This window comes from Myotis myotis, unplaced genomic scaffold, assembly GCF_014108235.1.
Source record: "Myotis myotis isolate mMyoMyo1 unplaced genomic scaffold, mMyoMyo1.p scaffold_m19_p_6, whole genome shotgun sequence".
NCBI lineage: Eukaryota > Metazoa > Chordata > Mammalia > Chiroptera > Vespertilionidae > Myotis > Myotis myotis.
The window spans coordinates 79,173,216-79,200,640 of record NW_023416368.1 but is presented as its reverse complement, the minus strand read 5'-3'; the positions used below and the strand labels follow the sequence as shown (position 1 = coordinate 79,200,640).

Below are 27,425 nucleotides of genomic sequence, written 5' to 3'. Positions count from 1 at the left end.
CGGCCGCGGGCGGCCGGCGCCATCTTGGTCGGCGGCGCGGATTGAATGAGCCCGCCGAGCCGCGGCCGCCGTGAGGAACCGCGCGGGCCCCGAGGAGCCGCCGACGCCGCCGCTGCCGCCGCCATGGCCACGGCCACGCCGCTGTCCGGCCGCAAGGGCGGACCCGCCACGCCGCTGTCGCCCACGCGCCTGTCGAGGCTGCAGGAGAAGGAGGAGCTGCGCGAGCTCAATGACCGCCTGGCGCACTACATCGACCGCGTCCGCGCGCTGGAGCTGGAGAATGACCGGCTCCTGCTCAAGATCTCCGAGCGGGAGGACGTGACCACGCGCGAGGTGGGCAAGGGCTTCGGGCTTCGGCTTCGGGGGGGGTCCACCGGCGGGTCCCCAGGGGGCTTGGGAGGCCCTGAGCGCGGTGTGCACGCCGGGGCGGGCGCCGCCCACCGGAGGAGTCCCCAGGCGGGTCCCCAGGGGGCTTTGGGTGCCCCCTAGGGGTGCAGTGTTGGGCAGACCTCGCCTGAGGACTCCCCAGGGGATCTGGGTCCACCCCCCGCTGCGCGACAGGTGGCGATGGGCAGGCCCCGCCCACCAAGGGTTTGGGGAGATCTGGGGTCCCCGGGGTGACTGGGTGTGCACCAGGCGAGGCCCCGCCCCGGAGGGGGGTCCGGGGAGCTCCCCGGGTGCGTTGGGGTGTTCGGGCGTCCTGGGAGAAAATTTGGGGGCGGCTCCCTGGCCTCCGAAGAGACTGGGAAGCTCAGGCTGCCGGAGGGGCCTGCGGGGGGCGGGGGTCCCTGGGCAACTCGCGTGGCCGGTTCTCCGTGGAACTTTGCGCGGATCCCGTGCAGAGTCCTGGGGAGTTCGGGGGCGGGGCGGGCGGGGGGGGGGGGCAGAAAGGCGCCGTGTCCTACCCGAGCCGGGGTGGGGGTCCGAGGGGAGGTGGCTGATGCCTCGCGGGTCAGGTGGGAATTTGGGGCGCGCTCAGTTGGCCTTCCCGGGGGGCTGTGGGGGAGGAAGAGCCGGGAAGTCTTGGGGAACCAGAGGGAATATTTGGGCTCCAGGTTGAGCCCGGACTTCACTGCAGACTGAGGGCAAAGGGGCCGGGTAAGTCCCGCCCACTAAGGGAATGTGGGGACCCAGTGCCTGGGGAGTCCTGGGGGTCTGAGCGAGGCTGGGGACTTACCCGAAGCCACCTCCTTTTCTCCGTCCCAGGGGCGGGCCCTGTCCCCCGGGGGGTCCCCAGGGGGTTTTGGTGTCCCCTTGAGGTGCCGTGCTGGGCAGACCTATCCTCTGAGGACTCCCCAGGGGATCTGGGGCAGGCCCCGCCCACCAAGGAGTTGGAGGAAATGTGGGGTCCCCTGAGTGACTGGGTGTGAGCCAGGCAGGCCCAAGGGTGGGTCTTCTAAATTAGGGGGAGTTCCCACCATGTGCCCCCCTTGTGGCCTTGGTGGGAGAGCCAGGTCCTGAGCCTCGCCTTCCCCATCCGGAGAATGGGCCGAATGACGGGCTTAGGGCAGGAGAGCAGCTGGGGGTCATTTTGGGGAGGTGCTTGCCCTCTGTGTGACCTTGAATCTCACTGCTTCCTCTGTAAAGTGGAATAATAGTACCTTTTGGGCTTGTTTGTGTTTTGTAAAATAAAGGCAATGGCATGTAGGACAGGTGCCCAGCAGAAGCCGGGGTCCGGGCTCTGTTGTCCCTGTTTAGTAGTGGCTGGGGCAGGAGCCCCCTCAAAGTGGAGCTTGGGGGTTGGGGGAGAGACCGTCTGGTGGTTGGTGGGGTTCTCCGTGGCTTGGGATTGGATTCAAACGCAGGGTCCAAATTCTGCTCAGCTGCTTGGAGCCTCAGTTTTGTTATCTGTTCGGTGGGGCTAGAATTGTCCCACCCAGATCGTGACCCCTCCGCCTTAGTGTGAGGGTCCTCAGGTTGCCAGCCTGGTTTCTCCCTGCGGGGCTGGTCTGCACCCCCTGTTTGAGCTGGTTTCTTGTCTTCCCCATCCCCCCAAGTGGACCCTCTGCAAATGGAGTGAGACTCTGGCTGACTTTGGGGAGTGCTGAACTTTGTGGGCCCCTGGAGGGCATGTCCCTGACCCCTGTCTGTCTGGGTGTGGCTCATTCCTCAGCTAAGGCTGCTGGGATGGAAGGTAACATCTGGGAGCAGGGGTGGCTGTGGGGGCTGAGCCTGCCCCACAGAGGCGGGTGGGGAGGTGTGTGTGTGGGGGGGGGGGGGCCTCTAGGAGATGACAGGTGTGCTCGCAGCTGAGCTCGGGCGTTCCAACCAGCTTGCTCTTTCGGGGCTCCCTGCTGCCTAGGAGGTGAGGTGAGGTGCATGTGGTCAGTGGAGGAAGCTGGTTGATAACCTACTGGAGAGGGGACCTGGAGCACTGAGTGGGGTGGTCAGTGGGCTGTAAGGAGGGAGTGGCCTGCAAATGGCCTTAGGCTACAGTGCGTTCCAGGCTTCAGGCTGTTGAGGGGACAGAGTGAGGCCGTCGGTGGTGAGCAGGGTGGTAGGAAGTGGGTGGCGGACGGGGGCTGGGAAGGTGGCTGTACCAGGAGAGTTGTGGGTGTGTCGTGCTGAGGAGTATGCAGGTTACCTGTACAGCATCGTCTCACTGGGGTGGTCCTCCCCTCCAGGTGACACTGGGCAATGTCTGGGGACATTTCTTTTTCTTTTTAAAAAATATATATCCTTATTGATTTCAGAGAGGAAAGGAGAGGGAGAGAAATAGAAACATCAGTGATGAGAGAGAATTGATCGGCTGCCTCCTGCATGCCCCCTACTGGGGGTCAGGCCCACAACCCAGGCATGTGCCTTAACTGAAATTGAACCTGGGACCTTTCAGTCCGCAGGCCGACACTCTATCCACTGAGCCAAACCGGCTAGGGCTCTGGGGACATTTCTGGTTGTTGTGACGGGGGTGCTCCTAGCATCCAGTGGGTGGGGCCAGGGGTGCTATCAGCACCATAGTGCTCAGGATGGTCCCAAATGCCAGTAGTGTAAGGGCTGAGAAGCCACTAAAGGAAGCCATTTAAAATGTTAGACGCGTGACACACATCTTCTGTAATAATAACAGCACAACATGCTAATTAGACCGGGTGTCCTTCTGGACGGAGTGTGCCAGAGGGAAGCTGGTGCCGGTACCCGGGGGAAGGAAGGCCTACTCTTGCACAGATTTCATGCATCGGGCCTCTAGTTTAATAAAATCCAAGCAATTCAGGTGCCGGGTAAAACTAAAGCTCTGCTCTCCCCCTCGGCTGGCGCCCATCTTGCTCCGTTGTCTGGTCCACATACACGGTCCTTCACACTTGCTGATCCACAAACCTGGCCGTGTGTGCATTCCAGGCCTTTCCCACTGGATGTCGGTTGATATCTCTTGGCCGAGTGGGCAGTACTTGGTGAATAACCTCACTGGAGGGGTTCTAGAAGGTGGAGGGGCTGGGGCTGGGGCTGGCCAGATTTCTGTTTGAGAAAGATCGTGGGTGCTGGGAGAGGGGTGTTGTGGGCCAGGGAGGGGTGGTTCTTCAGGGAGCCTCCCCCGCCTGGTGTTAAGTTCCTCTTGGCTTCAGTTTCTTTTCCCTTACCTGCCCAGGTGTCCTGTTGCTTTGGGGCTGGGGGTGAGGGTGGGGGGCAGGGCTCCACAAGAGGTAGGAGCCGGGCTCCTGGAGCTTGAGGGAGGAGCTACCACTTGGGGTATCCACCCACAAGAGCCCATGTTTGGGTTTTACCTGCAGAGCTGTGTATGTGTCCCCCCAGGGACCCAGGCAACAGGAAAAGGACACCTCTAGTTATCTGTGCACACAGACACACCCCCCCCACCCCCACCCCCAGCCAACATGTGCTCACACATTTGTCGGGATTCCTCATGTTTGGCACTTGGGCAAGCCGTGAAAGAGAAAGGCCCACGCGGTCCCTCTCCCGTTGCGGTGCCCAGGCGTCTGCAGTGAGCACAGTGGTGGTCACAGGTGCAGGGCCGCGAGGGCCTGCTGGGGAGAGCACCTGTCTGTGGTCTGAAAGGGCCTCTGGGAGTCTGCTGTCTGTTCATTGTTCTCCAGATAAGGATTTTCTGAATTGTCCCCGTGCCATAGATCAGGGTCAGCACATGTTTGTGAAAAGAGCCAGAGTGGCTTTCAGCTCTGGGCTGGGTGACCTCAGTCACGATTGCTGCCCTGGGCCGTTATAGTGGGAAAGCTGCCACAGCGACTGGAGGAATGGGCCAGGCTGCTTGTCCCTAAAGCTTTACGCAGGCTGAAAGGTATTCACGTGTCACGAAGTATCTTTTTCTTTTCTCCCCTCAGCCATTTAAAAATGTAAAAACCATCCTGGACTTGCAGGCTGGACCAAATCAGGCAGTGGGCTGGAGTCCAGCCTGTGGGCCTGAGTTTGCAGACCTGGCTAGGGTAACTGCCTAACACACACACACACACACACACACACACACACACACACACACATGCACACACACACCGGGAAATACCACAGAAAAACAAAGTGCTTTAAACACTCTGGCCCAGGAGCCAGAGCAGGGCCTGCAAGTGGGCACTCATCTTGAACACAGAATCTAATGGGGACGCCAAAATCTCAATCATGGAGATGAATGATATATTTTTAATTACTCAACCTTATTTTTAGGCCAGTTTTAGATTTACAAAAAATGGCAAAGGTAATACAGAGTTCCCATGTACCCCAATCCAGTTTCCCATGTTAACATCTTACATTAGGCCAGCTGTGGGCAAACTACGGCCCGTTTGAAATGAATAAAACTAAAAAAAAAAAAAAAGACCGTACCCTTTTATGTAATGATGTTTACTTTGAATTTATATTAGTTCACACAAACACTCCATCCATGCTTTTGTTCCGGCCCTCCGGTCCAGTTTAAGAACCCATTGTGGCCCTCGAGTCAAAAAGTTTGCCCACCCCTGCATTAGGCCCTGGTGGGTAGCTCAGTTGGTTAGAGCGTTGTCCCAATACACCAAGATTTTGGCTTCGATCCCCAGTTAGGGTACATATGAGTCAACCAATGAATGTATAGATAAGTGAAACAACACGTAGATGTTTCCCCCTCTCTCCCCCTCTCCTCCTCTCTCCCTCTAAAATCACATTTCCTTAATTTTCCCCTGAGGTCGTAGGACCCATCAGGATCCCACATGACATTGTGGGCTGTGACATTTCTGACACATGCATCAGTTTTCATGCCCTGGGCATCGTGAGGAGGAGGGGTCGGGAGTTTGGTAGATGCCCCTCTATTGGGGTCAGCTGGTGTTTTTCTCATGGTCTGGCTGAGGCAATGGGATGGGCAATATTTTAATGAAATATTTTTCAAGTTGGAATTAATGCCAAAAAAATCCATGGTGAACAAAATACCAAAAACTTAAATCCAGCATCAGAAATGCTGGTTTTCCCTTTTTCCTGAGTTCTAACCTGTTGTTTTGTTGTTGTTGTTGTTGTTGTTGTTGTGTTGCTGCAGTCGGAGACCCTCCTATCAAAGAGGGGAGGGTGGGAGAGGAAGGGCTCCAGTAGGCACCCAATCTTCCTATTCTTTCTCTTTTTTTAAATTGATTTAGAGAAAAACATTGATTTGTTGTTCTACTTATTTATGCATTCATTGGTCGATTCTTGTATGTTTTCTGACCGGGGTTCAAACCTTGGTATATCGGGACGACACTCCAACCAACGGAGCTAGCTGGCCAGGGTTAGGCACCCAGTCTTGGGGACACGGGGGCAGGAGACCTTGTCTATGGCTTCTCCCCCAGGGTACCAGACCCTCCCTGGAGTCAGCAGAGTTCTGGAAGTTGAGATAGAAGGAGACAGAGCAAAGACAGGCATGTGAACCCAGGCGCTCAGCTATCTTTAGAGAGTAGGGCCAGCAGTTTTTTGTGAATTCAGAGTTTATTTCAAAAGGCAGTTCCTAGAAGGTGGAAATGGAGGGGATGACCCAAGGTGACTACTGTTGGTGGGAGAGAGGGCCCTTGCTGTGTGTGAGGAGGGGAGCAAGGGGAGTGGGAGTGGCCAGGGTGCAGGAGGAAGAAGCTTGCTTTGTCTCTGCTCCCCTTACTGGGTACCCTAACCCCCTCTCAGAATTGTCCCCAGCAGACCTGCTCTATCCTGTATTTTCACAGCTCTAGAGAGGGCAGTTTATTGATTCGTGCCTCGGTTTTCCTATCTGTGAAATGGATCCAGAAACCCATATCCTGCTCTGAGGGATGACAGGTCTTGGAGCTGCTGCAGTGAGGCGGGGTATCCAGGCCTGGGAAGGTGGGAGGTGGGCGTCTCAGCTTGGCTCTTAAGTCCCACCTTGTCCAGATTTGCCCAGGACATTCTGGAAAATCCCACATCAGGAAACCCCTCTGTCCTGTGGAAACTGGGACCATTGGTCGCCCTACTCACAAGTCCTTGGCAGTTCCCCTAAACCCCTCTGCTCAGGGGCCTTTCCTGTGAAAGGGAGGGGAATGGCTCTCTCAGGATCTAAGCTGCCCGCCCCCCCCCCCCCCCCCCGGCACAGATACTCGCTGGTGTCCTGTAGCTTTGTGGCACATGGTGCAGCTGTCCAAGCCAGCTGCCCTGAGAGCGGGCCTGCTGTCGCCCGTCTGTCAGCACCGCATGGCGTCTTAACAGCTTTGTTGAGATATAACTTCCATCTGATACAGTTCACCTAATTAAACTCTGTAGTTCAGTGGTTTTTGATATATTTAAAGTATGCAGTCATCACCACTAATTCCAGAATGTTCACCCCCACAAGAAACCCTGTCCCCATGAGCAGTCACTCCCTGGCCCCTGGCACCCACTAGCCCACTCTCTGTCTCTGGATTTACTTGTCCTGGACATTTCACATAAATGGACTCACACACTCTGGCCTTTTGGGTCTGGCTTCTCACTGAGCATCACTGTTTCAGGGCTCATCCAGGTTGCAGCAGTGTCAGCCTCTGCTCCTCTGCATGGCTGAGTACTGACCCAGTGCTCTGCGGGACCACATTTGTTACCCATCATCTGTCAAAGGACATGTGTGTTTTCACTTTTTGGCAGTTGGAATCGTGCTGCTGTGAACACATGTGCAGGTTTTGTGTAAATGTGTTATTTGTCCTGGGTGGATATCTAGCAGTGGGTTTGCTGGGTTATGTGGTTACTCTCTGTTTAACCATCTGAGCAACCACCAGGCTGCCTTCCACAGCGGCTGCACCTTTATCATGGAGGCTCCCATTTCTCCATGGCCTCACCAGCCCTTGTTACCATCCATCTTCTTCTTTAGCTGTCCCAGTGGGGTGAGGTGGTATCTCACTGCCCTGGTTTGGTTCCAGGTATTTGTAAACACGTGCACCTCCACGTGGGGAGGGTGGAGCAAGGAGGCTGATGGGGATATAAGTTGTGCACCCAACTGCTAGGTGTGACCTGGCAGGGGACAAGTGGTGGGGGCAGGTCAGGCAACCTGGGGCCTTGCAGGGCTGGTGGGCTGAGCTGGTTGGGAGGCCTCCCGGGTTAGTAGGAGCTGTGTCCCATGGCAGGCCACCCTGGGGCGCCTGCTGCTATGGGGGCTTTCCCTCACCTGGGCCTTGCTTTCTTCCCAGGTAAGTGGCATTAAGACGCTGTACGAATCGGAGCTGGCCGATGCCCGCCGAGTGCTGGATGAGACAGCCCGGGAGCGGGCCCGCCTGCAGATCGAAATAGGGAAACTGAGGTCTGAGGTGGAAGAGGCCAACAAAAGGTAAGGGGTGTGGTGTTGTTCTGATTCTAGGGCTATAGTGTGTACAGGGCGGGGCGGGCACTAGAGTCAGGGGCTTGTCAACCCCCTGTATGGTGGAGTCACTCCGAGAAGCACCCAGAAAACCTTTGGGGCTTGTCCAAGCTGGTGGCGCCCACTCAGACAGACCTGGGAGCTGGTCCTGTGGGTTCTTGGAGGCCAGGGGTCAGGAGTGCACTGGCTGCTGGGTGGGTGAGGGTGAGCTCGGTATCCTAGCCTTCTAGCTACCCCCTGACCACCTTTAATCCCACCCACCCCACAACATAATTTGGCCCAAGGAGGGTTTTGAAGCTGGGCAGCATTCCTAGGACTGAATCTAGGAGGTGGTAGTGCTGGGTCAACCTCCTCCTCCTTCAGGCCACAGAGCCCAGCTTCCCCAAGGACCCACCGCTCTCTTCCTCTACCCTGGATTTGGGAGACGCCGATGTGCCAGCTTCCTTGTTTCTGGGGCCCCTGCAGGCCCAACTTGCTGTCTTACACGTGGCCTTTATCCTCTGCCTCCTCTCAGCGTCCTCATCCTGGGAAACTTTGGGGCCAGACTCTCCAGCCCCATCTTCACCGCAGCCAGGCAACCTTCAGGCTGAGTCTTTTTTCTTATTTGCAAATCATGTTCTTTTGCCTGCTTATGAATAAAAAGGTTTCAAAAATTGGGAGGATAAGTTGGTGCTGGTGATAGTAGCAGAAGTAATAAAGTTGTGTGTGTGTGTGTGTTAATCCTTACCCGAGGATATATTTTTTTCCCATTGATTTTTAGATTCCCATTGATTTTTAGAGAGTGGAAGGGAAGGGGAGAGAGAGAAACATTGATGCGAAAGAGACACATCAATCGGTTGCCTCCCACTCCCACTCTGACCAGGCTGGGGATTGAGCCTGCACCCAAGGTATATACTCTTGACTGGAATCCACCCTTTAGTCTGAGGGCGGACACTAACCACTGAGTAAAGCCAGCTAGGGCAAAGTAATTAAAAAAATATATTTTTATTGATTTCAAAGAGGAAGGGAGAGGGAGAGAGAGATAGAAACATCAGTGATGAGAGAGAATCATCGATCAGCTGCCTCCTGCACGCCCCGCACTGGGAATCGAGCCCACAACCCAGGCATGTGCCCTTGACTGGAATTGAACCCAGAACCCCTCAGTCCGCAGGCCAACGCTCTATCCACTGAGCCAAACCAGGTAGGTCCAAAGTAGTTTTTTTCTTTTTAATCCTCACCCGAGGTATGCTTTCATTGGTTTCTAGAGGAGAGAAACAGCGATCAGTTGACTCCTGATGCGCCTGACCGGGGATTGAACCCACAACCTTTTGGTGAATAGGACAGTGTTCCAGCCAACTGAGCCACCCAGCCAGGGTGTAATAAAATACTTTAAATACATCAAGTATTAAAGTAATACAGGGGATACCACGAGTAACACCAAGTTCAGGCATGATCCCCTTTCATCCTCACAGTGACCCTAGCAAGGCCAGACTTTCCTCATCTCCCTTTACAGAGGGGGAAACTGAGGCACGGGGTTGGAGACTTGTCCACAGTCCCCCAGCTCAGTAGTGACCAGGACCAAGGCCTGGACCTGGTTTCCTGAGTCCCTCTGGTAGTTCCAACAGCCAACAGCCACCTTCATTTTTGTGGCATTTTTTTTCTTTTTTTGATTAATAGATTAAAAAACAAATTTTTTTTAATTGATTTTTTTAGGGAGAGAGAGAGAGAAACATTGATGAGAGAGAAACATTGATCATTGGCCTCCTGCATGTACCCCACTAGGGATCAAGCCCAAAATCTGGGCATCTGCCCTGACCTGGAATCAAACCAAGAACATCCTGGTGCATGACCCGATGCTCAACCACTGACCTACACCAGCTAGGCGCCCCCCCCCCCTTTTTTTTTTAATAGAGGGTTTTTTTTTGAGCAATTTTAGGTTTACAGGAAAATGAGTGGAAAGTTCAGTTTCAAAAATACCCACCTTGGGTTTCCCCATTGTCAATGTCTTAGGTTAATAAGTGAGCCATGTTGTTATAAATGACTTAGAGGCCTGGTGCACAAAGTTGTGCACCAGTGGGGTCCCTCGGCCTGGCCTGTGGGATCGGGCCAAAACCAGCTCTCCAACATCCCCCAAGGGGTCCTGGATTGTGAGAGGGCGCAGGCCAGGCCAAGGGACCCCACCGGTGCACGATTGGGCCAGAGAGGATGCAGGAGGTTGGCTAGTGGGGGAGGGACTGAGGGAGGACTCCAGGGCATGTCCATTCCGTCAGTCCTAATGGGCCGGACCCCAGCAACAAGCTAACCTACTGATTGGAGCGTCTGCCCCCAGGTGGTCAGTGCATGTCATAGCAAGGAGTTGAGTGGCCTTAGCATATCATTAGCATGTTATGCTTTGATTGGTTGAACGGATAATACAACTGGACACTTAGCATATTAGGCTTTTATTATATAGGATGAGTCAATATCTATACATTATTATCAACTGAAGTTCAGAATTGACATTCTGCTTGCTGTTCCTTGTCTGGGCCGAGAAGTCATGTTTTTTCTGTTTATCAGAGTCATAGATGTTCACTGTCAAGAAAGTGGAAAAAGCAAGATAATTTAAAGAGGAAAATGAAAGTGTCCGTGCGCCTCCACCCAAATGGAATTGCCTTGGCGCATCTGACACGTGTCTTTTCCGCCTTTTTAATTTAAACTAAAGGTGGACACAGATAGCTACGAGGTTCTTTTGGCATAGCAAGCCTCTGAGTTATCGATGTCCTCTGTGACGTGATGTTGCAGTTGCTGGCACGTACCAGCATCTGGGAGTGTGTCACCAGTGGCTGCCATGGCTCAGGTTGGTCCCATTGTTCTGTGACAGTTTCTTTGGGTGACAACTGTGTCCACAGTCATTTCCCTTGGCTTCTAAGCAAGATTCACCCGATTCTGGGTATGGTGGGTGACTTGTTTATTTAAGGCCCCCACTCTGGAAAGATGGCTTCCTGGACTCTCTGGGCCTAGGGCTTTTCCCTTTCTGCTCTCAGGCCTTCAGCATTACAGGTCTGCAGGCACCTCTCTAGGTTGTCTGACTTCCGCCCCAGGCCTTCAGCACCCTGTTGTCTGTGTCCATGGGTTATGCATATATGCATACAAGGTTTTTGGTTGATTACCTTCCATCCACCCACCTTCCCCTGCCTTCCCTCTGAAATCCCGCTCTCTGTTCCATGCTTCCATGTCTCTGGATCCAGTTCATTCATCTGTTTATTTTGTTACTTAGATTCCACATATGAGTGAGATCATGTGATACTTGTCTTTCTCTGACTGACTTATTTCACTTAGCATGATGCTCTCCAGGCCCCTCCATGTAGCTCAAAGGGTAAGAAATTCTTTTTTACTGTTGTATATTATTCCATGGTGTAAATGTATCACAGCTTTGTTATCCACTCGTCTACTGATGGGCACTTGGACTGTTTCCAGATCTTAGCCATTATAAATTGTGCTGCTATGAACATAGGGGTGCATACATTCTTTCTGATTGGTGCTTCAGGTTTCTTAGGATATATTCCTAGAAAGTGGGATCACTGGGTCAAGTGGCAGTTCCATATTTAATTTTTTGAGGAAACTCCATACTGTTTTCTTTTTTGATCGATGTTTCTCTCTCATCGATGTTCTCTACTATCTCTTTCCCTTCCTCTCTGTAAAAAATCAATAAAATATATTTAAAAAAAAAAAAAAAATTCTTTATTGTTTAAAGTATTACATATGTCTCCTTTTTTCCCATTGACCTCTCCCCAGCCACCCCCACCCCCCAGCACATGCCCTCACACCCCTAATGTCTGTGTCCATTGGTTAGGCTTATATGCGTGCATACAAGTCTTTTGGTTGATCTCTTACCCCTCACCCCCACCCTCCCTTGACTTCCCTCTGAAGCTTGATGGTCTGTTTGATGCTTCTATGTCTCTGGCTCTATTTTTGTTCATCAGTTTATGTTGTTCATTAAATTCCACAAATGAGCAAGATCATGTGATATTAATCTTTCTCCAACTGGCTTATTTCGCTTAATATAATGCTGTTCAGGTCCATCCATGCTGCTGCAAATGGTAAGAGTTATTTCTTTTTTAAGCAGCGTAGTATTCCATTGTGTAGATGTACCACAGTTTTCTAATCCATTCATCTGCTGATGGGCACTTAGGCTGTTTCCAAATCATAGCTATGGTAAATTGTGCTGCTATGAACATAGGGGTGCATATATCCTTTCTGATTGCTGTTTCTGATTTCTTGGGATATATTCCTAGAAGTGGGTTACTGGGTCAAATGTGAGCTCCATTTTTAATTTTTTGAGGACACGCCATACTGTTTTCCACAGTGGCTGCACCAGTCTGCATTCCCACCAGCAGTGCACGAAGGTTCCTTTTTCTCCACATCCTCGCCAGCACTTGTCATTTGTGGATGGTAGCCATTCTGACAAGTGTGAGATGGTACCTCATTGTCGTTTTGATTTGCTTCTCTCAGATGATTAGTGACTTTGAGCATGTTTTCAAATGTCTCTTGGTCTTCTGTATGTCTTCTTTAGGAAGTGTCTATTAAGGTCCTTTGCCCATTTTTAAATTGGATTGTCTTCCTATTGTTAAATTGTATGAGTTCCTTATATATTTTGGATATTAACCCTTTATCAGATGTATCATTGCCAAATAAGTTCTCCCATACAGTGGGTTCTCTTTTTGTTTTGTTGATGGTTTCTTTTTAAAAAGGAAAAAAGAAAATATATATATATATATTTAATTTCAGAGAGGAAGAGAGAGATAGAAACATCAATGATGAGAGAGAATCAGTAATCAGCTGCCACCTGCACACCCCCCTACTGGGAATCAAGCCCACAACTCAGGCATGCGCCCTGACTGGAATCGAACCTGGGACCCTTCAATCCACAGGCTGATGCTCTATCCACTGAGCCAAACCAGCTAGGGCTGTGGGTGGTTTCTTTTGCTGTGCAGAAGCTTTTTGTTGGATGTGGTCCCATTTGTTTATTTTCTCCTTAGTTTCCTCTGCCCTAGGAGATGTGTCTGTAAACATATTGCTACGAGAGAAGTCTGAGATTTTGCTGCCTATGGTTTCTTCTAGGATTTTTATGGTTTCATGACTTACATTTAAGTCTTCTATCCATTTTGAGTTTGTTTTTGTGTGTGGTGTAAGTTGGTGGTCTAGTTTCATTTTTTTGCATGTATCTGTTCAATTTTCCCAGCACCATTTATTGAAGAGACCGTCTTGACTCCATTGTAGGCTCTTGTCTCCTTTGTCAAATATTAATTAAACGTAATGGCTTGGGTCCATTTCTGGGTTCTCTGTTCTGTTCCATTGGTCTATATGCCTGTTTTTGTGCCAGTACTGTTTTGATTACGGTGGCTTTTCAGTATAACTTGAGATCTGGTATTGTGATTCCTCCAACTTTGTTTTTCTTTTTCTTTTTTTTCTTTTAAATACTTTTTTTTTTCAGAGAGGAAGGGAGAGATAGAAACATCAATGAAGAGAGAGAATCATTGATCGGCTACCTCCTGCATGCCCACTGGGGATCTAGCCCAAGACCCAGTCATGTACCCTGACCAGAAGGGAACCATGACCTCCTGGTTCATAGGTCAATGCTCAACCACTGAGCCACACTGGCCGGGCTCCAGTGCTTTTTTCCTGACAAATGCATCACCAAATTCCTGTGATGGTAGAATTGCGGGTCGCCACATGGAGGACCCAGCAAGTAGGCCAGTTTCTCTCACATAATCCCTCCGGAATTATGGTTACACAGATAAGGCATCTGCTTGAACACCTTGAAGCTCTTAAGAAACAGGTGCACAAGCCTGGGAGCGCTGCCACAAGTGCAAGAGTTGCTAATCTTGAACTTGCCTGGCCTGAGCACTCTTGTGCTGGAGCTACTGCACCTGGTAGTCCACTTAAAGGTGCAGCTCCCATCTGGCACGTGCTCAGTCCCTACCTCCCTTCCCTGCTTCATCTGTCCTTAAAACAGGCTCACATCTAATAGGCAGCATATTTCACTGCCTTCTCTGCTTCCACACGTGTCTCTGGTGTGAGGACGGCGTTCTCCACACTGCAGTCTCTGATCTTTATGCCACCCCAGTTCACATGCGCTTATGCAGCATCCCGTGGTTCTCAACCAGGGTGACTGCCCCCAGGGAACTGGATGATGTCGAGACATTTGTTGTCCTCACAAGGGTGGGGGCCAGGGATGCTGCTCACCCTCCCACAGTGCTCAGGACAGCCCCACAGAATGACCCAGCCCTAGTGTCCCCACAGTTGCTGAGATGGCCCAATAAGTTCCTTGGGGAAAAGGTGGATAAGCTTCCAACCCCAAGAAAACGTAGAATTATTTAGAAATGTATAGGAGTCTAAAGTTCATGCTATTAAGAGTTGTATATTTAAGAATCTGTTTGACATCTTAAATATTTGATATTGGAGATAATTGTCTATTAGAATACCAGGTGATCCTGAGTGAAATAACTAAAGTTTATGCAGGAGATCAACTTTTCAAAGGCCGGGCTTTTAATGTATAACTTTAATACATTACACATTAGCGTTCTCTCCTAAGTGATCCCTTTTACAATTAAAAGTCTCAGAAAAGGACATGAAAACCCATGCCTTGAGGGTTTTTTGAACATTTGCCTTTGTAGGTGGAGAGAGTCCTGGTGGTGGGTCCGGTTTCAGGAAGGGTCACTTTTTATGCCCACAGGCGAGGCTCCCGCACCAGAAAGTGGGGGATGGGTCCTGAGAGCAAAAGGGCCTTGGCTCAAGCAGAAGTGAATTTTGTCCTGGGCCAGCACCGCCCAGCTGCTCAGTCCTCCCAGCTGCTCAGTCCTCCCAGCTAACCTCCGCTCTTGACTTTCAGCTCCAAGAAGAGGGATGGTGAGCTCACGGTGGCCCAGGGCCGCGTGAAGGAACTGGAGTCCCTATTCCACCGGAGTGAGGCGGAGCTGGCCGCTGCCCTCAGTGATAAGCGCAGCCTCGAGAGTGATGTGGCCGAGCTTCGGGCCCAGCTGGCCAAGGTAGGCCTGGGACAGGCCCCAGTCTGGAGACAAGAGGCCTCCAGGTGGTGGGCATGTGAGGGTCCTGGGGTGGCCAAGGAACTTCACACAGGGGTGAGTTTGTGTAGTTAAGGACATCCCCAGGCACGAGGAGCCAGACGAGTGCAACAAAGAGACAGGCAGGGCATGAGGGTAGCAGACAGGCCGTCACCTCAGCTTGTTGTCCTGTGTCTCCCAGGCAGAGGACGGTCATGCAGTGGCCAAGAAGCAGCTGGAGAAGGAGACGCTGATGCGCGTGGACCTGGAGAACCGCTGTCAGAGCCTGCAGGAGGAGCTCGACTTCCGCAAGAGCGTCTTCGAGGAGGTGAGCTTGTCTCTAGAGTCAGTGTGGTCCACCTTCATTTTTTCTCCATGTGTCTCTCCAGTTTTCCCAGCACCACTTGTTGAAGAGCCAGTCTGTACCCCATTGTATATCCTTGCCTCCTTTGTAGGTCAATTTAACACAGTGAGGATTTATTTCTGGGTTTTCTGGTCTGTTCCCTTGATATGTGTGTCTGTTTTTATGCCCATACCAAGCCATTTTGATTATTGTAGCTTTATTGTGTGGTTTGATATCAGGACACATGATGCCTCCCATTTTGTTTTTTCTCAAAATTTCTTTGGCTATTTGGTGTCCTTTTTAAAAAGAATAATACGTTTTTATTGATTTTAGAGAGAAATATTGATCAGTTGCCTTCTGCATGCACCTTGATAGGGTATAAAATCCGAATATGGGTATGTGCCCTGACTGGGAATTGAACTGGTGACCTCTCATTGCATGGTACGATGCTCAACCAATTGAGCCATGCCGGCCAGGGTTACTTGGCGTCTATTCTGGTTTCATGTAAGTTTTAGGATTAGTTCTGATTCTGTGTGTGTGTGTGTGTGTGTGTGTGTGTGTGTGTGTGTGTGAGAGAGAGAGAGAGAGAGAGAGAGAGAGAGAGAGAGAGAGAGAATGCCAAGATCATTCTTTTTTCTTTTTTTAAAAAATATATTTTATTAATTTTTTTACAGAGAGGAAGGGAGAGAGATAGAGAGTTAGAAACATCGATGAGAGAGAAACATCGATCAGCTGCCTCCTGCACACCTCCTACTGGGGATGTGCCTGCAACCAAAGTACATGCCCTTGACCCTCTATCCACTGAGCCAAACCGGTTAGGGCACCAAGATCATTCTTATCAGAAAAATTTAGGAAACCAAGCCCTTTGAGATAGCCCTCCCTCTGGCCAGTATTACAAAACAAAAAGTCTTGTAAGTGGCCTGCAGGTGTCCCACCCACCTCAGTGTCACAGATGAACTCCCTGCGTGGCTGAACCAATCGGATGTGCAGAAAGTAGTTGTTAAATAGACCTCAGTGGTCAAAATAACCAGGGACTGAATAGCAGTGTTTGTGTTTCTTTATCCAGGTGGACAAACTAAAAGCAAGTGTGCTGAAAGATGACATTACAACCTGTTTTGAATAATATATTGAGCAGTGCTAATCCATTACTTCTTTTATATTAATCGCTTACCAGATACATGATTTTCCATTTATTTTTCAGTTCCCATCCCTTTCTCCCCTTTTATTCCTTTAGTAACCATCAGCTTGTTTTTTGCATCTATGGGTCTGTTTCCATTTTATTTTGTTTGTTTGTTTTGTTCTTTAGATTCCACATATAAATGAAATCATACGGTATTTTTCTTTCTTATTTCTCCAACTTATTTCACGTTGCAGCATACCTTGTAGGTCCATCCATGTTGTCGCAAATGGCAAGATTTTATTTTTTATGGCTGAGTAATATTCCATTGTATGTATGTAGCTCATCTTTATCTAATAAGCTATCAGTGGACACTTAGGTTGCTCCCATATCTTTTTTTTTTTTTTAATATATTTTATTGATTTTTTACAGAGAGGAAGGGAGAGAGATAGAGAGTTAGAAACATCGATGAGAGAGAAATATCGATCAGCTGCCTCCTGCACATCTCCTACTGGGGATGTGCCCGCAACCCAGGCACATGCCCTTGACCGGAATCGAACCTGGGACCTTTCAGTCCGCAGGCCGACGCTCTATCCACTGAGCCAAACCGGTTTCGGCCCATATCTTGAGTATTGTAAATAATATAGCAAAGAACATAAGGGTGCATCTGTCGTTTCGAATTAGTGTTTTGGGGTTTTTTTCGGGTAAATAATCAGAAGAGGGTTTGCTGGGTCATAAGGTATTTCTGTTTTTAATTTTTGAGACACCTCCATATTGTTTTCCATAGTGGCTACTCCAATTTATAATCCTACCAACAGTACAACAGAACAAGAGTTCCCTTTTGTCAACACCTGTTTGCTGATTCATTGATGATAGCCATTCTGATAGGTGTGAGGTGAGATCTCATTGTGATTGGGTTTTAATTTGCATTTCTCTGATGATTACTGAGAAATGACATTGAGCATCTTTTCATATGTCTATTGGCCACTTGTGTGTCACCTTAGGAAAAGGTCCTCTGCTCATTGTTTAATAGGATTGTTTTTGTTTTCATTGTTGAGCTGTATGTATAAGTGAGTTCTTTACATATGTTGGGTATTAATTAGCCTCTTATCTGCGGTATTGTTTGCAAATATCTTCTCCCGTTTGGTTGGTTGCCTTGTTTTTTTGTTTTGTTTTGTTTTTTGTTGTTATCCTCTCCCTAGGACAGGGGTGGGCAACCTTTTTGTGAGTGCGTGCCAAAACCAGCAAAATCTCTGACTCAAAATTCTTCTGCGTGCCAACCCTAATTTTTTGAGAACATGTTACGCCTACTTGATATCTCTTAAGGTGTACGTATGTGAAGAACCTTGAAGAAATAATAAAATTCAAGCGACAAAAACACAGTATATGATGATGAAAAATACATTTATTTTTTTAATGTGTACATGTACACTGATTGTCCGAAAGAAAACTTTATGACTCCACTTGATATCAGTGGGACTTTTGCTGCTGCATCACTGATGACAGAGATTTTACAACGGGTTTATATTTTGTGACCTTCAGAGATAGGCACGAGCTACTAGTTTCATCCGTCAGGCTACTCCTGTTACGAGACTTAACAAAATTCATCACTGAGAACAAAGATTCACAAGCGTATGTGGATGAAACCAAAACACTGGTCGGATCTAGGAAGGCAGGGAGAGTTAAGGCAGAGGCATAGAAATTGCTCTTCCCCTCTCTCGTCAATCCATGTCTATGGTCTTTAAGATAACTTGTTATGTAAAATTATTTATTTATCTAAGATGCACCTACACTGAATTTATCTGAAAAATAAAAAAGTCGATATTAAGAAAAAAATTGTAAATGGAGATTATAAGAGAGGGCTTTGCATGCCAGTAAAAGTTACTGGCGTGCCATGTTTGGCACGCGTGCCAGGGGTTGCCCACCCCTGCCCTAGGCTATTTTTTCCCATTGATTTTTCAGAGGGAGTGGCAGGGAGGGGGAGAGACAGAGAAACATTGATGTGAAAGAGACACATCGATTGGTTGCCTCCCGCAGGTGCCCCAACAGGGACCAGGGATCAAGCCTGCAACCCAGGTACATGCCCTTCACTGAACCAAACCGCAACTCTTCAGTCCGAGGGCCAACGCTCTAACCACTGACCCAAACTGGCTAGGGCTGGTTGCCTTGTCTTTTATTGTTTCAGGTCTTACACTTAAGACTTTATTGTAATTTGGGTTAATTTCTGTGTGTGGTGTCAGCAGTCTAGTTTCACTCTATTGCATGTGGCTGTCCAGTTTTCCCAGCACCATTTATTGAAGAAACTTCCCTTTCTTAGACAACATTGTATGTTTTTGGTTCCTTTGTTGAAGATTAGTTGCCCATATGAAAGTGTTTCTGGGCTCTCAATTCTGTCCCATTGGTCTGTGTGTCTTTTTCTGCTGATAGGGTACTATATTTTATTTTATTGATTTCAGAGAGGAAGGGAGAGGGAGAGAGAGGAACACCAGTGATGAGAGAGAATCATGGGCTGCCTCCTGCACGCCCCTACTAGTGATCAAGCCCATAATCCCAGCATGTGCTCTGACCAGAAATCTAACCGTGACCTCCTGGTTCATAGGTCAGCACTCAAAAGCTTAGCCAGGCCATATTGTGGCTTTTTGTTGTTGTTTTGTTAATCCTCACCCGCGGATATTTTTCTGTTAATTTTTAGGGAGAGTAGAAGAGAGGGGGAAAGACAGAAACATCGATGTGAGAGAAACACATCGTTCGTTAGTTGCCTCCTGCACAAGCGCTGACCAGGGCCAGGGCTAGGGAGGAGCCTGCAACCAAGGTATGCGCCCTTGACTGGAATCGAACCCAGGACCCTTTGGTCCACAGGCCGACACTCTATCCAGTGAGCCAAACCAGCTGCAGCGGGGGGCCCGGCCCTGATCTGCAGGCGGATGGTGGAGCAGGCGGGATGTTGGAGCAGGTGAGGGGCAGCACCAGGCCAAGGCGAGGTGCCAGGAGGGGCTGCAGGGCTGCGAGGCTGGGGGTGTGAGCTGGCGCCCTATCTCCGCAGGCCACCGCGAGGGACCCCACGTGCACACAAATTCATATACTGGGCCTCTAGTTGTAGTATAATTGGATATGCTGGTTCACCAAATAACAGCGCAACAAAGCATCTCATAGCCAGGATTTTTTGTAGAAACTTCTCTTGATCCAGACCTCTCTCAGACTGGAAGACTTACTAGTTATCTAGCAAGAGGTCAGAGCAGGCTGCCCAAATGTGGTACATATTTCTTCCAGAATTCAAAGAGGCCCATTTAAGTGTCATGCTTGTCTTTGTGGTGAATAGTGGAAGGAAAGCAACATTTTTGTCACTTTAGATCAGTGGTTCTTTGGGGGTCGAACGACCCTTTCACAGGGGTTGCCTAAGACCATGGTCGGCAAACTGCGGCTCGCGAGCCACATGTGGCTCTTTGGCCCCTTGAGTGTGGCTCTTCCTAAGCCTTAGGAGTACCCTAATTAAGTTAATAACAATGTACCTACCTATATAGTTTAAGTTTAAAAAATTTGGCTCTCAAAAGAAATTTCAGTCATTGTATTGTTGATATTTGGCTCCCAGTTGACTAATGAGTTTGCCAACCACTGGCTAAGACCATCAGAAAACACATATATAATTACATATTGTTTTTGTGATTAATCACTATGCTTTAATTATGTTCAATTTGTAACAATGAAAATACATCCTTCATATCAGATGTTTACATGACGATTCATAACAGTAGCAAAATTACAGTTATGAAGTAGCCACGAAAATAATTTTATGGTTGGGGGTCACCACAACATGAGAAACTGTATTAAAGGGACGCGGCATTAGGAAGGTTGAGAACCACTGAGCTAGGGCCGTAAGTGGTTTTTTATATGGTTTGAAGTTGGGGAGTGTAATACCCTTGGTTATTCATGGTACCTGATGGACTGTTTCTCTGCCCAAGTCTAACAGTGAACTCTTGTTTAGTTTTGCTTTTATCAGTTCAGCAGGTTCATAAGTAGAGGTTTTCTTTTCCTTTCTAGCAGTGCCAGTTTGTTTTCCTCTCACCTGCATGAGGGCAGTTCCAGGATCTGGGTGAGGCGGTGTCACCTGGGTCATGGAAAATGCCCCATACACCCCAAGGTGGTGGGCACCCCTCTATCTTGGGTCAGGTGGTGCTCCGGGCCTATAGGTTTCCAGTGCTGCCTCCTTGTTTTGTTTTTTTAATCCTCACTCAAGGATATTTTTTCCATTGATTTTGAGAGACTAGAAGGGAGGGAAGTGGAGGAGAGGGAAGGAGAGAGAGAGAGAGAGAGAGAGAGAGAGAGAGAGAGAGAGAGAGAGAGAGAGATTGGTTGCCTCTCTGCCCCAACCAGGACCAGGGGTATTGAACCTGCAACTGAGGGACATTCCCTTGACCAGGGATTGAACCACGAGTGACCCTTTGGTCTGTGGACCAACGCTTTAACCGCTTAGCAAAACTGGCCAGGGCCAGAGGTGTCCCTTAAGATGGACACTTGCCCTGGCTGGGTTTCTCAATGGTTAGTGTGTCAGCCCACAGACTGAAGGGTCTCGGGTTTGATTCCCAATCAAGGGCATGGAACCTGGGTTATGGATTTGATCCCCGACCCTAGTCGGGGCACATTCGGGAGTCAACTAATCGATGTTTCTCTGTCATGTAAATGTTTCTCTCTCTCTCTCTCTCTCCCGCCACCTCTCTCCCTTCTACTGTCTTAAAATCAATGGAAAAAGTATACTTGGGTGAGGGTTTTTAAAAAGATGGACACTTGTCATTGGGTTTAGGGCCCACCTGAATAATCCAGGGTGATCTTGCCTTGCGACCCATAACTTAATTATATCTGCAAAGTCTTTTTTCTTTTTTTAAAAAAAATATATTTTGTTGATTTTTACAGAGATGAAGGGAGAAGGAGAAGGATAGAGAGTTAGAAACATCGATGAGAGAGAAACATCGATTAGCTGCCTCCTGCACACCTCCTACTGGGGATGTGCCCGCAACCAAGGTACATGTCCTTGACCGGAATCGAACCTGGGACCTTTCAGTCCACAGGCGGATGCTCTATCCACTGAGCCAAGCCGGTTACGGCAAGTCTTTTTTCTTTTTAAATTAAGGTCACACTCAGGTTCTGGGGATTAGGATATGGCAATACCTTTTTTTTTTTTTTTTTTTACAGAGGGGTAGAGAGAATCATCGATTGATCAGTTGCCTCCTGCACATGTCCCAATCGGGGATTAAACCCGCCACCCTTTGGTGTATGGGATGATGCTCCAACCAAGGGAGCCACACTGGCCAGGGTGCAGGTATACCCTTCTGGGGCCACCATTCAGTCCACTCCAGGCCCTCCCCATTGAAGGGCAGGGTGGGCCATGCACTCCCCTCTGTTCCTGGGCCTGGTCACCTCTCACCCCCAACTTCGTAATCCCTGTGCCTTGGCTCCTTGGCATAGCCAGGCCGGGCTGGGAGGGATTGAGGCCCCACAGTCAGAGCTAGGGCTCTGTGTCCTCTGGGAGGGGCCCATGTGGGGGCCCTCCCACATCATCATCACAGGGCCCATTGTGCTGCCATGGCCCAGATGGAACCCTGCGGCCGGGCAGTGGGCAGTTCCTGGGCCGGGAGAGCTGCTGGCAGGAGGGCACACATGCAGCTGAGAAGTGGTCTGTGGCTCCAGCCAGGCCCCATGACAGCCAGGGCCTCCAGGGGAGGCAGGGAGGAGGCCAGGAGAGCTGCTGAGGAGGCACCCACGAAGGTACCCAAGTCGACCAGGGACCAATGAAGAGGCCCGTGTGGGGTGATGGGAGGACACCGTGGAAGGGGTCCTTGAGGTGGGCTGTGATGAGCTCCTGGGGGGGACCATGAAGCGGACGGTGAAGGGAGCCACAGGGGTGCAGTGAGGGGTGTGCAGGGCACTGCAAGCGGGACCTGGCGGGTCGCTGTGGGACGTGTGGTGAAGGTGGGTGTGCTGTCATGGGTCCCACAAGAGACATTAGTTCTGTGAACGTGATTGGCTTCCTGGGATGATACTCCTGTTGTACTTACAAACGGATGACACAGTGACAGCGGCTGGTTTCTGAGCTGGCACGGGTGGGAGGGGATCCTCGTCCTCTGGAGCCCCCTAGCCTGCCCCCCACCTGCACTTGGCCCCACCGTGCGCCGGGGGCAGCTGCATCGATGCACTTGGGGTTGGACTTCACCTGCTGGTTTACTCAGCTGTCACCGTCACACCCCCTAGTGTCCTGATGGCCAGATGTCTCAGGCCCTGGGCACCTGGGACAGACCTGGTCAGAAGTATTTTTTATTAACAACTTCATTGAAATATTCCCATGTCATAAAGCTTTTAGAGTGGTTTTTAGCATATTTAACACGGTTGAGCAACCATCACCTCTAATTCTAGAACATTTCATCACCCCAAAAAGAAGCCTGGCACCCATTAGCAGTTTCCCCCAAGCCCCTTCCTTCCTGTCTGAGGATGTGCCTGTTCTGGACAGTTCACATACATGGACTCACACACGTTGTGGCCTTCTGTGTCTGGCTCCTCTCACTGGTCATCGTGTGTTCCAGGACCATCCAGGTTGTAGTGAGTGTCAGTGCTCCGCTCCTTTTCGTGGCCGAGTCATACTCCACTGTGTGGACGAACCTCGTTGTGTTTGCCATTCACCATTTGAAGGACGTTTGGGCTGTGTGCTCTCTGGTGATTGTGAAATGTGTATTCATTAATAATTTGTGAAACCGGGGTGACTCCTCACAGGTTCCCTGTTTGCACTTTTGAGCCCTCGCTTACACCTGACACTTGGGTGGAACACACTAGTGAGCAGGATGGGTTGGTGGCAGGGCTGGGGGTGTTAATCCCCGGCCCACGAGCCTGCTACCTGCCTCAGTGGGTCCGCGTGCTCTGTCCCCAGGAGGTGCGGGAGACACGCCGGCAGCATGAGCGGCACCTAGTGGAGGTGGACAGCGGCCGGCAGCAGGAGTACGACTTCAAGATGGCACAGGCACTGGAGGAGCTGCGAAGCCAGCACGACGAGCAAGTGCGGCTCTACAAGCTGGAGCTGGAGCAGGCCTACCAGGCCAAGGTGCTGGTGGGAAGGGGGCAGGAGATGGCGGGTGGGATGGATGGGATGGGACAGGGAGGGGGAACAGCACAGGTGGGAAAGTACAGGTCCTCTTGCCCCACACCCAGTGCCTCACCTTCCTGCTCCTGTCTCCTCAGCTGGACAATGCCAAGCTGTGCTCTGACCAGAATGATAAGGCCGCCAGCGCTGCCCGTGAGGAGCTGAAGGAGGCACGCATGCGAGTTGAGTCCCTCAGCTACCAGCTCTCCAGCCTCCAGAAGCAGGTGATTCACGGGAGTCCCTGCCTGCCCCTGCCCCACAACCCAGCAGTCCTTCCTCCCGCCTGGAGTAGTAGATGCAACCTTGAAGGTCAGGCACCCAGCCATCCCTGTCCCATCCCTGAGTGAGGCTCCCAGCTGCTGCCCCACCTCCCCCACCCCCCCACCCCCCCACCCCACGCCAGGCCTGGCCTCTGTCTCTGGCTTGGAGCCAGGTGGGCTTCTTATGACCCACACAGGCCGCCCTGACTTGGCCCTCGGACCTCCTCCCCAGGCTAGTGCAGCTGAGGACCGGATCCGGGAGCTGGAGGAGGCCATGGCCGGGGAGCGTGACAGGTTCCGGAAGATGCTGGATGCTAAGGAGCTGGAGATGACGGAAATGCGAGATGTGATGCAGCAGCAGCTGGCCGAGTACCAGGAGCTGCTGGACGTCAAGCTGGCTCTGGACATGGAGATCAGCGCCTACCGCAAGCTGCTGGAGGGCGAGGAGGAGAGGTGGGGGGAAGTGGGAGACAAGAGGTAGTGAGGGGAGGTGGGGGGAAGGGGGAGGCAAGAGGTAGTGAGGGGAGGTGGGGAAAGGGGGAGGCAAGAGGTTGCTGACTAGGGGGAGACATCAGGTGGCATGAGGGCTGGATCCAGGAAGGGAGAGGGTGGGAGGTGTAAGGCGGAGAGGCCAGCCTGGGGCCAGTCAGGATGGACTGCTGAGTGAGTCTGCCCACCTTGCACTGTCCAGGCTGTTCTGGTCTGACCTTAAGCCAACAGGCTCTCGCTGCCACCACCAGTCACCCTGTGCCCCTTTCCCCAGGCTGAAGCTTTCCCCCAGCCCATCGTCACGGGTCACCATCTCAAGGGCCACCTCGAGCAGCGGCAGCAGTGTGTCCATGATGGGACGCTCTGGCCGCAGCAAGCGGAGGCGGCTAGAGACAGAGGAACCACCGGGCACAGGCTCCAGTGGCATCAGCTTGGGCAGCGGCAGCAGCAGCAGCAGCTTCCACCTGGCCCAGCAGGCCTCAGCCTCGGGCAGCGTTAGCATTGAGGAGATCGACCTGGAGGGCAAGTTTGTGCAGCTGAAGAACAGCTCTGACAAGGTAAGGGGCCTTGCTGCTGGGCGGAGGGCTCCCCAGCTGGGTCTGGGCTGTGTTTCAGGCAGCTCCCTTTGCAGGACCAGTCTCTGGGGAACTGGAGGATCAAGAGGCAGGTGCTGGAAGGGGAGGAGATTGCCTACAAGTTCACACCCAAGTATGTGCTTCGGGCTGGCCAGACTGTCACGGTAGGTGGCTTTGGAAGGGCAGGCGGGCTGAGCGGAGGGAGCGTGGCCACCAGTGGGAGGGGGGTGGCAGCAGCAACCACATAGGTGACAGAGTGTGTGATGGGGCTGGAGAAGCAGGACCTGGCTTGCAGGATGAAGTAGTGGTTGAGTACCCGGTTTTGAGAAAAGCTGCCACAAATCACGTGTGTGCCGGCATAGTTCCATTGGGCCCTCCCTAGAGCCCTTTGGAATGCCTAATTGTCATGCCAGGATCCCATGGTGGAGGTGGGTCAGTCCAGGCTATCTGGGCCAGTGGGAATTGGCAAGAGATATAACAGTCATGGGCATGGGCATGGGCTCTGGAGCTAACAGGCTTCAGATCCCAGCTCATCCTATTTGCCAAGATGAGTGTCCTTGGCCACTATGAACTTCAGTCTCTTCTTCCATACCCTAGTGATCATTTCTGGGTAGGACCCAGAGAGGCTGGAAGGATTAAACGCCTGGTGCATCAAAAGGGGGGCTCTGGTAAGGGGCTGGCTAACAGCACATGTATCCGGACTGGAGCCAGCACTGACGGGAGGCCCTCCTGTGTGTCTCCAGGTGTGGGCAGCTGGTGCAGGAGTGGCCCACAGCCCCCCATCGACACTTGTGTGGAAGAGTCAGAACAGCTGGGGCACAGGCGGGAGCTTCCGGACTGTCCTGGTCAACGCCGATGGGGAGGTGGGTGCTTGGGGCTTGGGATGTGGGGTTCCTCCACCTCACACCACACCTCCAGCCAGTGCAGGAAGGAGCCCTGGGGTGGAGCCTCGGCCAGCGGAGCCAGTGAAGGCAGCCCTGGGCCTGGTCCCCCGATGGCACTCTGTAGTGTGGTGACGCCCTGAGCAAGCATGTTGACTGCCACCAGCGTGGGCTGGGCCCCTGCACCTGAGGGGTTGGTGGCCATGGCTCTTGTCTTACACAGGAAGTGGCCATCAGAACGGTGAAACAGTCCTCGGTGGTGCGGGAGACCGAGAACGGGGAGGAGGGAGAAGAAGAGGGGGCCGAGTTTGGCGAAGAGGATCTTTTCCATCAGCAGGTAGGGCCCCGGGGGGCCCATTCAGGCGCACACACGTGCACCCACAGGCCCTGCTGGCTGGACCCCCAGCGCCAGGCTCACATGGGCTGCTGCAGCTCCGAGCACAACTGGTCTCAGCTGGTCCTTGGCACCACACAGGCTCCCTCAACTCCTGGCTCTGCTGGGCCCTGCGGTTTGTAGCTGGAGACGGCCATGGGGGCAGCATTCTTTGCCTCTAGGTCTTGCCTGTTGTGTGGACCTCGGGGTACGAGTCCAGGAACCCTGGGAGTGGGGTGTTGAAAGTGGACTGCCTCTCTAGGTGGCACCCCTGGGACCGCCCTCATGGTCTCAGAGAATGCTCTGGCACCATGATTTTGGTCGGAGAATGGTGACTTAAATAATGGCCTTTGGGGAGAAGATGGAGAACCTAGCACCACACCGTGTTAGACACAGTGTTTGAGACAAAATTGTGATGTGTTATGTAGCTTAAAACATCAGTAAGGAGACATGGAAGGTTCTGGAACAGGGACAGTTGCGGCTGATGCCGTTAGCCTTGTCATCCTGTGGGGGGCTGGTCTCCTGAGGTGGCTCAGGCCCTGGGCTGGCCCAGCCCCTCCCGGGGGGGTTGGGGGCCACCAGCCCCACATGACTGCTGCTGTCCTCCCTCCAGGGGGACCCGAGGACCACCTCGCGAGGCTGCCGCGTGATGTGAACGGAACACGCTTCATCACACCTTTCTTTCCCCAGAGCCACTGAAGACTATTTTTATATCATTGGCTTTCTTCAGTCATTCACACATTTCTAGAGAATTTTTAAGCAAACTGCCAGGATGTGGGGTGGGTCTCTGTTCTATTCTGTCGGTGGGTTTCTATGGACCCTCCCTCCAACCACTGTCCAGGTGTCTTTCGGTGCCCGTTTCCCGTGGGTTGGACTCCAGGCCTAGGAACCTAATGGCTGATGGGTTTGGTCTTGGAGGCTGGAGGGGCCCACGTACTGCCCCTCCCTCCCCAGTCTAACGGGGTGGCAGAGAAGCCGCAGGGATTCAGTAGGTGTCCTTTGTGTTATTAAGCTTTTAAAAACCAAAATCAGAGTCCAGGTTCCTGCCTGGTGAGATAGGGGTGTCCCCAGTGGGTTTGGTGGCTCTACCCACCAGAAGGTGGTGTGGGAGCTCTTGGAGTCACAGGTTTTACTGTCCGCCTGGCTTCAGGGTTGTTGCAGCTCCCACTCTGAAGGTGTTGGTGGCAGCAGGGTTTTCCGCCGGTGTCAATCAGGGCACCGTAGGGTAGGGGCTTCTTGTTCCCATGCGGCTGCCTGACAAGACCAGTAGGACAGGAGAGGAGGAAACCTGGGCAGGAGCACTTCCAACCCAAGACGCAACCAGGTCCAGTGAGGGCCCAGTGTGAACCTCGGCAGCACACGCCTCAGGTTCCAGAACCAGGTCCACGTGTAACCACTTCGTGCCTCCTGTCACGAAGAACTGACTTCAGGGTGAGCCCCTGGATGCCCCCCCACATACACCTCGTGCCGGGGCTGAATGCCAGCCTCCCGCCTCCTCACATATATATATATATAGGGTGACCCC

At 51.6% G+C, this 27,425-nt stretch overlaps 1 protein-coding gene across 9 annotated transcripts; it reads left to right on the top strand.

Annotated features, from left to right (window-relative positions):
- Positions 1-27,425, top strand: LMNB2 (lamin B2). Of its 9 annotated transcripts, none has more exons than XM_036313864.1 (12): positions 4-333; positions 7,551-7,687; positions 14,568-14,724; positions 14,942-15,067; positions 23,089-23,283; positions 23,421-23,546; positions 23,815-24,035; positions 24,346-24,628; positions 24,703-24,810; positions 25,390-25,509; positions 25,751-25,864; positions 26,514-27,425. In XM_036313864.1, exons 1-12 carry the CDS (start codon positions 46-48, stop codon positions 26,553-26,555), a joined length of 1,917 nt encoding a protein of 638 aa, XP_036169757.1. In that variant the 5' UTR covers positions 4-45; the 3' UTR covers positions 26,556-27,425. The 9 variants fall into 9 exon arrangements, with proteins under 9 accessions (XP_036169756.1, XP_036169761.1, XP_036169760.1 ...); XM_036313866.1 differs by having other exon boundaries at positions 5-333; positions 23,113-23,283; XM_036313867.1 differs by lacking the exon at positions 25,751-25,864 and having other exon boundaries at positions 3-333.